This window comes from Corythoichthys intestinalis, chromosome 13 (genome assembly GCF_030265065.1).
Source record: "Corythoichthys intestinalis isolate RoL2023-P3 chromosome 13, ASM3026506v1, whole genome shotgun sequence".
In the NCBI taxonomy this organism is placed as follows: Eukaryota; Metazoa; Chordata; class Actinopteri; order Syngnathiformes; family Syngnathidae; genus Corythoichthys; species Corythoichthys intestinalis.
Window position 1 is genome coordinate 53,783,362 of NC_080407.1, and position 15,100 is coordinate 53,798,461.

Here is a 15,100-nt window from a genome sequence, read left to right on the forward strand (position 1 = left end):
CAAAATACATTTTGCCACATACCCAAAAAAATGCAACATGCCAAAATACATTTTGCCACATGGCAAAAAAATGCCACATGCCAAAATCAATTTGGCACCATACCAAAAAAAAATGCTGCATGGCAAAAAAGCCACATGACAAAATGAATTTTGCCACATACCCCCTAAATATGCCACATACCCAATTCCATTTTGCCACACACCCCAAAAAATGCCACATACCTAAAACCATTTTGCAACTTACCCAAAAAAAGGCAGCATGCCAAAATACATTTTGCCACATGGCAAAAAAATGGCACATGACAAAATCAATTTGGCCACATGCCAAAAAAAAAAATGCCACATGGACAAAGAAGAAGGCCACATGCCAAACTCCATTTTGACACATACCAAAGCAAAATGGCAAAAAAAAGTGCCATATGCCAAAATCCATTTTACCACATACCCCAAAAAAATGCCACATGCCAAAATAAATTTTGCCACATGGCAAAAAAAATGCCACATTCCAAAATCTATTTGGCACCATACCAAAAAAAAAATGCCACATGGCAAAAAAGCCACATGCCAAAATCCATTTTGCCACATACCAAAAAAAAGCCACATGCCAAAATCCATTTTGGCACCATACCCAAATAACATGCCAAAATCCATTTTTCCACATACCCAAAGAAGGGGAGATGGCAAAAAAAAAAAGTCACATGCCAAGATCCATTTTGCCGCATACCAAAAAAAAAGCCACATGCCAAAATCCATTTTGGCACCACACCCAAATAACATGCCAAAATCCATTTTTCCACATACCCAAAGAAGGGCAGATGGCAAAAAAAGCCACATGCAAAAATCCATTTTGCCACATACCATAAAAAAGCCACATGCCAAAATCCATTTTGGCACCATACCCAAATAACATGCCAAAATCCATTTTTCCACATACCCAAAGAAGGGCAGATGGCAAAAAAAAAAGCCACATGCCAAAATCCATTTTGCCACATACCAAAAAAAAAAGGCACATGCCAAAATACATTTTGCCACTTACCAAAAAAATGCCACATGGCAAAATCAATTTTGCCAAATACCAAATACCACTTTTCGTTCTCGATGTCTCACCAAAAAATGACGATTTGAACAGTTTATGTCTTCATCCATGATCAAAATAGTTGTCGATTCATTTGACCATTGACTAATTGTTGATCAAAACGTTACACTTTTGAGTGACAAATTCCCCTCATATGATTGCAACTTTTTTTGGTATACTCATAACATTCCATTTTTCTGTTGTATGACATCATCGTCATAAAAGTACACAATACTTTCCCCTAATTTCGGTGACTAAACGCTCGTAAGCTTCCAATTTCCTACGACCAAGCGACTTTTTGTTGAAACGCTAAAATATTCTGACCGGCGAGTTCGAAATAAAACAACTTAATGGAACGATTCTTGTAAATTTGTGATTTCATCCTCGTAACACTCCATTATTTGCCCGAGCCTCCTAATGGTTGCTTTGAATCAAATCGGCAGTAGTTACAATCAACGGGTTACGGCTGAGTGCAGCCTTTTTTAATAGGATCACAACTCTTCCGTTGCAGGGATCAGCCTGGGTGTCGCAGTCCGAGAGTACGCCTCCCTTTCCCACCTGCACAAGCAGTATTTCGGCTTCCCGGGAGAAATTTTGATGCGAATGCTAAAGCTGGTCATCCTCCCGTTGATCATTTCCAGCATGATAACAGGTAAGGGGTAACACGATGACGTCCAGGAGATGCAGCGTGCGTTAAGTGTACGTCACGCGCAGGTGTGGCCGCCCTGGATTCGGAGGTGTCGGGAAAGATCGGACTGAGAGCCGTCATCTATTACTTCTCCACGACTATTATCGCAGTCATTCTGGGTGAGCTGGCATCATTGTCTGACAAATGTTATTAAGCTAGCGTGTACATTCTTTTAATAGGTAGGGTAAAAAAAAATAAACATTAACACACATTCTTTTGCCTATGTTTTAGAGTGTCTTATGCTGTCGGCATTTTTACATGTAATTGAGCTCCCACTAATGGGCTAACCTGGTGCAGAAAATTAAACAAAGATACAAAAAAAAACTTGTAAAACCCAGTCCAGTCGTTGATTTATTAATAGGTAAGCCTTTATTTGGTTGCGGTGTCATAAGACGATGATATAAGTCTGTCATAGGACCAAATGAAGCTTTGAACCAATTGGCTGAAAAGCTTCATTGCTTCAAGAAGCTTCATTTGCCCATCACTGCTCCCTTGGGGGAGACAGTCAAGCTCTGCTGCCACCTATGTCGTCCAACATGCCTCCTAGCATGCATTGCAATGCAAGAAAAAAAACAATCAAAATTCATGTTCTGTGCTAATTATTTCTTCAGTTACTGTTCTAGTTGTTTCAATAATTGCCAGCTATGGTATTTGGTAACACTTTATTTGACAGCGGCGTCATAAGATTGTAATAAGACCGTCATAATTATGACATGACACTATCATGGGCATTACAGAATGCTTAAGACAGATGTCATTGTCATTCGGCAAATTATATTACTAACTCCATTTAGTTTGGCTTTTTTACCTCCATTCAAAAGTGAGATAATTTGCCAGATAACAATAAAAGATATCTGTTACAAGCATTCATAAATGCTCATAACAGTGTCATGTCACAATTATGACTGTCTAATTACAGTCTTATGGCTCCACTGTCAAATAAAGTGTTACCAAATACCATTTCTAGCAATTAATGAAACAACTGGAACAGTAACTGAAGAAATAATTAGCACAGAACATGAATTGTGATTTTTACATTTGTAGCGCTGCAATGCATGCTAGGAGGCATGTTGGACGACAACAGTGTTGGCAGCAGAGGTCATTCCCTTATAAAAATCCCGATTATTTTTATAACGGTATAACTCAACTTAAAATGGCTATAAAATTCTCAGATTTTACAGTAGACACACAAAAATCACCAAATGCAAAGGTAAAGACCTACATTTTCAGGATCAATAGCAACATTTAACATATCATAAGTTTTTGCCCAAAATAGCAACTTCCAATTTTTTTCAACAGCTAATAAATCACTCAATTTTGACATCAGAAACTTAATACTTGAGGAAAACATGCAGAATATATTATAAATAATTTATAAATAGATTATTGATAAATTCTATATGCTGTCACAACTTAGATAGATAGAATAGAATAGCCCTTTATTGTCATTATACAGTTGTATAGTTAGTTATATAGTTGTAGTGAATGAGGTTAGCAGCCGCCTGATGTGAACAGAGCTTTTCTGGTGAAAATTCTTGGTAAATGTTTAAATCCCCAAATTCCTCATAGATATGGACTGAAACAGTCTCGATTTTTGGTTAAAAGCAAAGAAATCGTGCAGTTAGCGTTTATTTTACGTAAATATGTCGAAGTACAATGCCAATCTATTAGCAAATTAGGCTAGTGGCCACCTGACGTAAACAGAGCTTTTCTGGTGAAAATTCATGTGAATAAATGCTTAAATCCCTGAATTCTTCATAGATATGGACGTAAAACAGTCTCGATTCTGGGTTAAAAGCAAATAAACCGTGCAGTTAGCGTTTATTTTATGTAAATATGTCGAAGTACAACGCTATTCTGTTAGCGAATGAGGCTAGCGGCCGCCTGAGGTAAACAGAGCTTTTGTGGTGAAAATTCTTGTGAATAAATGTTTAAATTCCCGAATTCTTCATAGATATGGAGGTAAAACAGTCTAGATTCTTGGCTAAAAGCAAAAAAAAAGTGCAGTTAGCTATCATTTTACGTAAATATGTCGAAGTACAATGCTACTCTGTTAGCGAATGAGGCTAGCGGCCGCCTGACGTAAACAGAGCTTTTCTGGTGAAAATTCTTGTGAATAAATGTTTAAATTCCCGAATTCTCCATAGATATGGACGTAAAATAGTCTAGATTCTTGGTTAAAAGCAAAAAAAAAAAAGTACAGTTAGCGTTCATTTTACGTAAATATGTCGAAGCACAATGCCAATCTGTTAGCGAATGAGGCTAGCGGCCGCCTGACGTAAACAGAGCTTTTCTTGTGAAAATTATTGTGAACAAATATTTAAATCCCCAAATTCTTTATAGATATGGACGTAAAACAGTCTCGATTCTTGGTTAAAAGCAAAAAAAAGTGCAGTTAGCGTTCATTTTACGCAAATATGTCGAAGTACAATGCCAATCTGTTAGCGAATGAGGCTAGCGGCCGCCTGACGTAAACAGAGCTTTTCTGGTGAAAAGTCTTGTGAATACATATTTAAATTCCCAAATTTTTCATAGATATGGACGTAAAACAGTCTCGATTCTTGGTTAAAAGAAATTGTGCAGTTAGCATTTATTTTACGTAAAAAGTACAGTGCTACTCTGTTAGCGAATGAGGCTAGCGGTTCACATTTCACTTGCTTACCTAAATATTTTTAGTATAATTTATACAATTTATATGGATCATAATTACTTCCCACAAAAATTGTTTTTATAGTGTACCTTAGCTGGGAGGTATGACGAAGCATTTGTACATTCTATTGATTAGAATTTGATGTAGTTGAGGCAAAATAACGATTTCGTCATTTGTAAAACCGATTTTAAAACATAAAATGCTTTTAATACTGTTGATTTTAACAGAGCCGGCAACCCGCTACGTAAAGTATGTAGCTGCTTATTACATTAGCCCGACCTAATAATCACTTGGCTTCTTCTTCGTGGTGTACGGCAGCTATTTTTTCCAGTCGGCGGTCAGGGCATCGAAAATTGGAATTGAAATTTAAAAATTTGAATGGTTCCGGGAGAATCTCGGAGCGTTAGTCCCGTCGATGCCAAACGCTAGTGTACATTACAGCTCATGTTTAATTCCTCTTATGATGGGATTTGGCAGGTATCATTCTGGTGATGACTATAAAGCCCGGAGTCTCTCAAACGGCGCAGCACATCGACCGCGCCGGAACCACGCCCAACGTCACCACCATTGACACGTTGCTGGACCTTATCAGGTGTGCTGTTCCCAAAATTGTACTTTACATTTCACGTTTTCTGTGATAATAAACACGCCTAACGGTTGATTTCCGATTAACCAGAAACATGTTCCCGGAAAACTTGGTGCAAGCTTGCTTTCAACAGGTAAGCTAGCGGTCGTGGTGTCTAAAGCTAGCGCTAACAAGCGTCTCGCTTTCAGTACAAAACCAAACGCAAAGAGTTGGAACCGCCGCAGAAGATTCCGCTAGCCTACACGGATATTCCACCTTTGGCCACCACCGTCATGGCCGCCGTAGAGGTAAGATACTCCGATTTGAGGATAGAGTGTATCACAAAAGTGAGTACACCCCTCGCATTTCTGCAGATATTTAAGTATATCTTTTCATGGGACAACACTGACAAAATGACACTTTGACGCAATGAAAAGTAGTCTGTTTGCAGCTTATATAATAGAGTTAATTTATTTTCCCCTCAAAATAACTCAAAATATAGCCGTTAATATCTAAACCCCTGGCAAAAAAAATGAGTACACCCCTTAGAAACTATGTACATCCCTAAATATCCATATTGAGTACTGCTTTCAATTTCCCTCCAAAATGTCATGTATTTTCCCCTCAAAATAACTCAAAATATAGCCATTGCTATGTAAACCCCTGGCAACAAAAGTGAGTACACCGCATAGAAACTACGTACATTCCAACATATCCAACTTGAGTACTGCTTGTCATTTTCTCTCCAAAATGTCATGTATTTTCCCCTCAAAATAACTCAAAATATAGCCATTAATATCTAAACCCCTGGCAAGAAAAATGAGTACACCCCTTAGAAACTACGCACATCCCTAAATGTCCAAACTGAGTACTGCTTGTCAGTTTCACTCCAAAATGTCATTTTCCCCTCAAAATAACTCAAAATATGGCCATTAATATCTAAACCCCAGGCAACAAAAGTGACTACACCCTTAGAAACTACTTACATCCCTAAATATCCAAATTGAGTACTGCTTGTCATTTTCCCTCAAAAATGTCATGTATTTTCCCCTCAAAATAACTCAAAATATAGCCATTAATATCTAAACCCCAGGCAACAAAAGTGAGTACACCCCTTAGAAACTACTTACATCCCTAAATGTCCAAACTGAGTCCTGCTTGTCATTTTCCCTCCAAAATGTCATGTATTTTCCCCTCAAAATAACTCAAAATATATCCTTTAATATCTAAACCCCTGGGAACAAAAGTGAGTACACCCCTTAGAAACTACGTACATCCCTAAATATCCAAATTGAGTACTGCTTGTCAGTTTCCCTCCAAAATGTCATGTATTTTCCCCTCAAAATAAAGCCATTATTATCTAAACCCCTGGCAACAAAAATGAGTATACCCCTTAGAAACTACATACATCCCTAAATGTCCAAACTGAGTACTGCTTGTCATTTTCCCTCCAAAATGTCATGTATTTTCCCCTCAAAATAACTCAAAATATAGCCATTAATATCTAAACCTCTGGCAACAAAAGCAAGTACACCCCTTAGAAACTACGTATATCCCTAAATATCCAAATTGAGTACTGCTTGTCCTTTTCCCTCCTAAATGTAATGTATTTTCCCCTCAAAATAACTCAAAATATAGCCATTAAAGCCCGCAAACAGTTAGCTGAAGACATGTCAACAAAGCACAAGGATTAGTGGAACCATTTCCTATGGTCTGATGAGATGTGCGGGTTTTCTTGTGTACCGTCTTCAGAAGAGGAAAATGACAATCAGTACTCAATTTGGACATTTAGGGATGTACGTAGTTTCTAAGGGGTGTACTCAGGGATTAATTTGTGCTGGATCCTGCCGGAACAGGATCCGGCACCTCTTGATTTTGGCCTCCCTGTGTTCCGGGACTTATTTGGGCACCTCTTGTGTATAGAAAATAATAATATAAAATGAAGATAATATGCATAAATTTATTTACAGAACAAATCCCAATAATTTAACGTCATTTGGGCCTGTGTACTGTAAGTCCCACCTGTGGTTATGTGGGCAATTGCCCATGCTGTGCAGAGTATAGCCTAAATAATTGTAAATTGTTGTCATAACATCTATAGCATGGATATTATCTGAAATTGAAGCTTGTGTGTCCCACAGCATGGCAAGTGGGCATTTGCGTGTTGTTTTCAGCACCGTTTTCTGCATATGTTTCGGGACCTGTGCCCGTCTGGTCATCCCTGCGCTGTCATATGTACTTTGCGTTCCGGCACCTTATGATTTACAAATTTAAGCACTGGGTGTAAACGTCTTTGTAGCCTTAGCCATCTTCATGTAGCGCAACAATACATCGTTTAAGATCCTCAGTGAGTTCTTTGACATGTGGTGCCATGTTGGAAAATTCAGTGACCAGTATGAGAGAGTGTGAGAGCTGCACTACAAATTTGAACACACCTGGACCAAATAACACTAACGAGTCACATGACATTCTGGTGGGAAAATGACAAGCAGTACTCAATTTGGACATTTAGGGATGTAGTTTCTAAGGGGTGTACTCACGTTTGTTGCCAGGGGTTTAGATATTAATGGCTATATTTTGAGTTATTTTGAGGGGGAAATCAATTAAGTCTATTAGATAAGCTGCACACATATTACTTTTCAGGGGTGTACTCACTTTTGTGATACACTGTATACTGCAATCTCAACAAATGCTGTACTCTGCTGTCGTCAGAACATAACCAAAGACTACAAAATCAGCGGGTCGTATTCGGACGGAATCAACGTTTTGGGACTGATCGTATTCTGCGTGGCGTTCGGACTGGTGATCGGGAAAATGGGGGAGAAGGGGCGCATCCTTCTGGAGTTTTTCGACGCCCTCAATGACGCCACCATGAAACTGGTGCACATAATCATGTGGTAGGTTCTATCTCATTTTAGGACGTTAGCCAGTGTTTAGCATAGTTCTGAACTATTGTTTTTCTTTAGCTACATGCCGATCGGGATTCTCTTCCTAATTGCCGCCAAGATCATCGAGGTGGAAGACTGGGAGATCTTCCGCAAGATGGGTCTTTATATGGTGACGGTGCTTAGCGGGTAAGATTCATGCGCCGCATTTGGGCCAATTCTCCCGTCCAGTGGACACAGATAAGGAAGGCAAGGACATTTCGAAACTGCTCAACCTGCACATAGCGTAATGAAAGCTATAAGCTGTAAATCTTAAGGAAGGGTCAGGACATTCTCTGCGCTAAGGTCTCTTGAAGAAGGATTGTAAGTCGCTAGCGTTAAAGATGAGACTATCCCTCGATGATACCGACTCTCTCAAAAGACTACCGCATTGTTTACATGCCGTATTTGTACCCGTGCAGTCTGGCCATCCACGCCTTGGTGTGTCTTCCGCTCATCTTCTTCGTCATTGTGAGGAAGAACCCCTACACCTTCACGCTAGGGATGGCGCAGGCCCTGGTGACGGCGCTCATGATCTCCTCCAGGTGACATTTTCTTGACCGGAAGTCAATGAGTGCTTCTTGGCAGAGGGGTAAAGAACCCGCGGCCTTGTCGGTGTGTTGCAGTTCCGCCACCCTGCCCGTCACCTTCCGCTGCGCCGAGGAAAACAACCACGTGGACAAGCGCATAACCCGCTTTGTCCTGCCCGTCGGAGCCACCATCAACATGGACGGCACGGCGCTCTATGAGGCCGTAGCCGCCATATTTATCGCGCAGCTGAACGATTACGCGCTGGATGTGGGGCAGATTGTGACCATCAGGTACGGCCTTTGAATTTTTTTCTTCTTACATTTTTTGTAGGGCTGCAGCTATTTTGCTAGTTTGCTTAGGGACGGTAGGGATATAATACTAGCAACTTTTCAGGATGCTCAAATTGTCCCCACCAACTTTTTAGCCACCCTTATTTGCATTATATAATGACTAGTTATATAGGTCCTTTAGATTTTCTTCCTATATGTTGCAAGGATAGAATAGACCCTAGCATGAGCCGGTCCATCACTACCCCCCACCCCCGCGCGCCCAAAATCACGTTTGATTGCCTGATGACTTGACCTCCCCGCCCCCCCATGCCACATAGACGCACACCCACACTTCCCCACTGACAGCACGACAGGAATACAACCAGCTTCCTCCGCCCCCCTCAAAGATGAGGGATATTATAAGTTTATTCCAAGCAGCCGGACACTGTAAATAATGTAAAAATACATCAATGTTTTGAAGGTGGGGGAAACACCACTAATTTTTCTGTTGAAAGTCCAACCTGCATCAGAGTTAGCATCACATTAAACGTGCTGGCCAGAAAAACTACTGCGGTCAGTCCAGCTTCCACAAGGAACAATGGTTTATATCAGTGGTGTCCAAACTATTCCACATAGGGCCGCAGTGGGTGCAGGTTTTTCTTCAAACCCATCATGAGGACAACCTTTCACCAATCTGGTGTCTCACAGGTGTAATCAGTTTGTTATTTTAGCACAAACTTCATTGGTTAAACTGTCTGTGCTCGATTGGTAGGCACAAAAACCAGGACCCACAGCGGCCCTTGAGAACAGTTTTGGACACCCATGGTTTATATGATATAGGGTCTATAGGATAAGTGATTGGGAGGGGTAGAGTGTACACAAATCAGCACTGTGATCTAGAAACCAGGAATTGTGTGAATCCCTTGTGAGTGTAATCCCGTCGGCAACCGACCCCACGCCGCCACATCGCCAATCCCGGTACCGGGGCGCCCCACTCGAGCGCACCCAATCACACCCAGCTTCGCTCAAGCCCCACCAAACAAGCGACAGCCACGCAGATGGGTGGAGACACTGCGCGGGCGCCACCCCAGGGCCACGGCCCTCACCCAGCCAGCCTGGGGAGGACGGTTGTGGGGTGGAGGGCTAGTGCAGCCAATTCCTCCTCCAGCAGCCCAACAAAGGAGTCATCGTCACCCTCCAGGATCCAGGGTGGTCCCCCGGGCCACCCGCATCCTCATCAGCCGGCCTTCAGGGACGGGCAGAGGGGACGCCTCACCAACCCCATGGGTGTGAGTGTGCGTCTGTGTGGCGGGCAGGGTCAAGACATCAGCCAATGAAACGAGTGTTTAATAGGCTAAATTTGATTGATTTGGGTGGATACACTGCTCTCTAGTGGCAACAGTGAATATGACAACTCATTTCACATGGCTGAATCCAGCTGCTACCTGTTAAGACCAACATAAGTTATGTTTTGGTTTGAGCTCATATATTTGGTTATGCGTTCGTTTAGTTTATAGGTATATTTACCCTTTTTTTTGTCAGAATGTATTTGAACCATTTGTTAAGAGCATTGCAAGAAAAGAAAAAAAAGTCAGCATTTTATAGCATTCGGATTGAATTTTGCTGCTTCGAGTATTCCTTTAATTAAAATGACGTCATGGTTTGTTTTGAAAGTGTTTGCATTTAGTTTCATTGATTTAGGTGGATACACTACCCTTGAGTGGCATCAGTGAATATGACATAACTCACTTCACACGGCTAAATCCAGCTGCTCCTTGTTAAGACCAACAACATACGCTAAGTTTTTGTTAGAACCAACTTTTTAATGGATTCGTAATTCAGTTTTCGGTATATTTAGTCATTATTTTGTGGGACTACGTATGTGCTTGAACCATTTGTTAAGAGCATTGTAGAAAAAAAAAAGTTAGCATTTTATAGCATTTAAGCTAGCGGACTTTTGTTATTAGGTAAGTGAACGATTTTTCTTTTGTTGTACTTAGATCCTCATTTATTTTTTATACCATTTGAGGTTCATCTCAGTTATTTTTTTTTTTATGTTTCTTATCTGATTACTCAATTATTCGAACGAATTACTTAATCGATTAATCGACTACTAAAATAATCAATAGCCCGAGTTGCAACACTACTTTTTAAAATTTGGAGCATGGTAGCTATGATTATACTTTTGTCGTCCTCACAACTGGCGCATTTGGTCATTGTTTAAAAAAAAAAAAAAGTTAGCATTTTATAGCATTTAAGCTAGCGGACTTTTGTCATGTAAGTTAGCCAATTGTTATTTTGTTGTACTTACATCCTCATTTATTATTTTTTAATATCGTTTGAGGTTCAGCTCAGGTATTTTAATTTTTAACCGATTAATCGAACTAACTAGTCCATTGATTAATCGACTACTAAAATTATTGATAGCTGCAGCCCTAGTTGCAACACTATTTTTACTTTTACTACATTTTTTAATTTGTAGCATGGTAGCTACGATTATACTTTTATCGTCCTCACAACTGGCGCATTTGTTCAGAGCTTTGTTAATAAAAAATAAAAAAAAGTTAGCATTTTATAGCATTTAAGCTAGCGGACTTTTGCTATGAAAATTAGCCAATTGTTATTTTGTTGTACTTACATCCTCATTTATTATTTTTTAATATCGTTTGAGGGTCAGCTCAGGTATTTTCATTTTTAACAGATTAATCAAACTAGTTCATTCATTAATCGACTACTAAAATAATCGATAGCTGCAGCCTTAGTTGCAACACTTTTTACTTTTACTACTTTTTTCATTTGTAGCGTGCTCGCTAGGTTTTTTACTTTTATTGTCCTCACAACTGGCGCTTTATTCGCCGTAATTTTGGAATCTTCCCTCCAAAATTGGACCCGAATGTTTCAAAACTGCATTTTTGCCTTTTTTTTTTTTGGGTAGTATTACAGCAACCGTTGCGAGTATCGGCGCTGCGGGCGTCCCGAACGCCGGCCTGGTCACCATGGTCATCGTCTTGACAGCCGTCGGACTCCCCGCCAGCGACGTCACGCTTATCGTCGCTGTGGATTGGCTGCTGTAAGTTTCCCCGACAGTTTAGAATATTCCGACGGGAGTTTGGGTACCATTCCGATCTGTGCGACAGAGACCGTTTCCGCACCATGATCAACGTCCTGGGCGACGCTTACGGCGCCGGCATCGTCCAGAAGCTGTCCAAGCGCGAACTGGAAAGGATGGACCTGATTTCGGACGTGGACGTGGCCAACCCCTTCGCCCTGGAGGCGGCGCTGGACGGCGGCGAGGAGTGCGACAAGAAATCCTACGTCAACGGGGGCTTCGCCGTGGACAAGACGGACGCCATCTCCTTCACCGAAACGTCACAGTTCTAGACGAAGAAAGTGCCATACTGTATACCCCAAAAGGGACGAACCCGTCCCGTCGATCAGCATCAGCAGTAGCAGTTTGCGTTCATCACTGACATTTACCACTGATTTCAAGTGCTTCCTTTTTACACTGAAATGATACATTTATACTCCTGAAAAGGATACCAGGCCAGTTAATCAAGCGGCGACATTCCACAATGCAGCTTTTTTCGCTTCCGAGTAGAAAACGCACGGCTCTCGTTAAATATTTGTACAGAATGTTGCAACTGTGCCAAGCCTACGATGGGGCGAGTTGACTCGAAGGCTCCCATGGTGAAACACTGTGAAATTCGGCCGCGTCAGAAGCCAAACGACCTGTTCTCGTGAGAATTTAGGCGAAAAGGTCGCGGGACCAGTCGGAAATGTTAGCATCGGCCATCAAAATGTCGCAAAAAATTGGCGTAAAAGTGGAACTCCACAGACTTCACTATCAGTTGACGAGACAGCGCCTACAGAGATTGCGCAACGGCTTCCCGTAGTGGGCGGGGCCAGGCAGAGCGTTGTGGCAACGCGCACTCTGTGTTCTAACACCGGATTTAGGTGGAAACAGGACCATAGTTTTAGCAAGAGTGTCTAAAGAGTGATTTGGTCGAGGATTCAAGGTAGTTATTACATAAAATAGCACCATGCATGCACTTTGAAATGTGAAAAAAATGAAATGGAAAATTAGCGGAACTTTAGCTTGAAATATTTACGTGAATTGAATGATAACTGCCCGTTTTTTTTGCTTTTAACCAAGAATTTAGACTGTTTTATATTCATTTTGAAGGAATCTGACCTTTTAGCCAGATTGCCGGAACCGTTCTAGCGCAATTCCAACAAAACCCCGACAACCCGGCCAAAAGGCCAAACTGTGCGCGTTCGCCTTAGTTTTAACCCCTTGTACTGAATTTTAAAAGGTGTTGACAATTCAAATCTGCAGCAATCAAACATCAAGAGCAAGGGCGTAGGTTTGCATAGGGACAGTAGAGACATAACAATTTGATAAATGCCAGTTTTTGTTTTTTTTTTTTGCTTTCAACCAAGAATTTAGACTGTTTTATGTTCATATTGAAGGAATATGACCTTTTAGCCAGATTGCCAGAACCGCTCTAGCGCAATTCCAACGACCGGGGCCGGCAGAATGACGACAACCCGGCCAAAAGGCCAAACTGTGCGCGTTCACCTTAGTTTTAACCCCTTGTACTGACTCCATTTTAAAAGCTGTTGACAATTTATTCCAAATTGGCAGCAATCATACAGCACAGAGCAAGGGTGTAGGTTTGCATAGGGACGGTAGAAACATAACAATGTCAACAATTGTCCCCAGCAACTTTTAAGCCACCTTATTTGCATAATACAATGAGTTGTTATATGGGTAATTTTGATCGTCTTCTCATATGTTGTAAGGGTAAAATAGACCCTACCACTTTAATTATGTTCAAACTTATTTATCCCTTTTCACTTGCTGAATGTGCTGAAACCTTTTTTTCACCCTCAAACCCACGTTTGATTGGCTGATTACTTGCCCCCGCCCCCACCTCCTGCTACACAGACACACACACATACACACACACAACCTCGCCGACAGAAATACAGTATGAAGTTTTTTTCGGCCAGCACAAGCAACTGTAAGTAATGTAAAAAGACGTCAATGTTGTGGAGGTGGGGGAAACACCACTAATTTTCTACTAAAAGTCCGCCCAACATCAGAGTTAGCATAGCATTAATCTGTGTGAACTTGATAACCTGCAAAACTACTGCGATAGGCCAGCCTCCAACAACGAAGTTAAGCTAGCCGACGCGGTGGCTTCAGAGTGCAAGTCCCAAGAATGAGGGACACCGACATGAATCTGGATGCCTCAGATGTAGATCGGTCCTAGGATAGCTCAGATTTATTCATGATTTTTTTTCCTAAATCACTTTTGGTCTTATTAGGGTCCCATCCTCGGCAAAAAGTGTACATTCGGGTTATGCTGTTATATCGTCCCTACCAATCCTGAGACCAAATACGTCCTTGGCTCAGAGAGACCCAGGCGAGGAGGCAAACTGGATCCAGGGTCACCATATCAAAAGTCAACATAAGATTCCCAAGAAAAAATATTGAATTAAACATTCGGTCTTAAAAAGGCTGTGGTGAGGTGGGCTGTGGTCTGGAGGAAGGCTGTGTTTGGGCGTTGTTTAGGATTACTGTCTGTTGCGGGTTGGACAGGAGAACTTCGGCGTTACAGTTGTCAGGGTGACTTAAGGATTTTGCCATCCTCAGCGCCACGTGAGTGCTGAGTATTCACTTCTCAGTCACGGGTTCCTCCGTATCCAATTTTCCTTGTGGCAAGCCAGGATGTCCCGCCATTTTTGCCACATGGCAAAAAAATGCCACATGGCAAAATCAATTTTGCCACAGGGAAAAAAATGCCACAAAACAAAATCAATTTTGCCACAGGGAGAAAAAAAATGCCACATAGAAAAATCCATTTTGCCACAGGGCAAAAAAAAAAAAAAGCCACATAAAGAAATCCATTTTGCCACAGGGCCAAAAAAAAAAAAAAAAAAAAAAAAAAAATGCCACACAGCAAAATCAATTTTGCCACATGGGAAAAAAATGCCACATAGCAAAATCAATTTTGCCACAGGGCAAAAAAAATGCCACATAGAAAAATCCATTTTGCCACAGGGAAAAAAAAATGCCACATAACAAAATCAATTTTGCCACAGGGCAAAAAAATGCCACATGGCAAAATCCATTTTGCCCATTGGCAAAAAAAAATAAAAAATGCCACATGGCAATATCCATTTTCTCCATTGGCAAAAAAAAATGCCACATAGCAAAATCAATTTTGCCACAGTGCAAAAAAAAATGCCACGTGGCAAAATCCATTTTGCCCATTGGCAAAAAAATAAATGCCACATGGCAAAATCCATTTTGTCCATTGGCAAAAAAATGCCACCTGGCAAATCCATTTTCCCCATTGGCAAAAAAAAAAAAAAAAAAATGCCACATAGCA

At 41.1% G+C, this 15,100-nt stretch overlaps 1 protein-coding gene across 1 annotated transcript in view; it reads left to right on the plus strand.

Annotated features, from left to right (window-relative positions):
- The window catches only part of slc1a1 (solute carrier family 1 member 1), a 39,267-nt gene extending 24,472 nt beyond the window's left edge, over window positions 1-14,795 (plus strand). The window contains exons 3-13 of the mRNA XM_057854116.1: window positions 1,587-1,727; window positions 1,790-1,882; window positions 4,891-5,005; window positions 5,090-5,132; window positions 5,188-5,286; window positions 7,691-7,875; window positions 7,945-8,052; window positions 8,325-8,447; window positions 8,529-8,723; window positions 11,638-11,772; window positions 11,840-14,795. Of these exons, the coding sequence (XP_057710099.1) occupies window positions 1,587-1,727; window positions 1,790-1,882; window positions 4,891-5,005; window positions 5,090-5,132; window positions 5,188-5,286; window positions 7,691-7,875; window positions 7,945-8,052; window positions 8,325-8,447; window positions 8,529-8,723; window positions 11,638-11,772; window positions 11,840-12,083 (1,481 nt within the window). The 3' untranslated portion in view covers window positions 12,084-14,795. The remainder of the gene's footprint in view (window positions 1-1,586; window positions 1,728-1,789; window positions 1,883-4,890; window positions 5,006-5,089; window positions 5,133-5,187; window positions 5,287-7,690; window positions 7,876-7,944; window positions 8,053-8,324; window positions 8,448-8,528; window positions 8,724-11,637; window positions 11,773-11,839) is intronic.
- The last annotated feature ends 305 nt before the right edge of the window (window positions 14,796-15,100 follow it).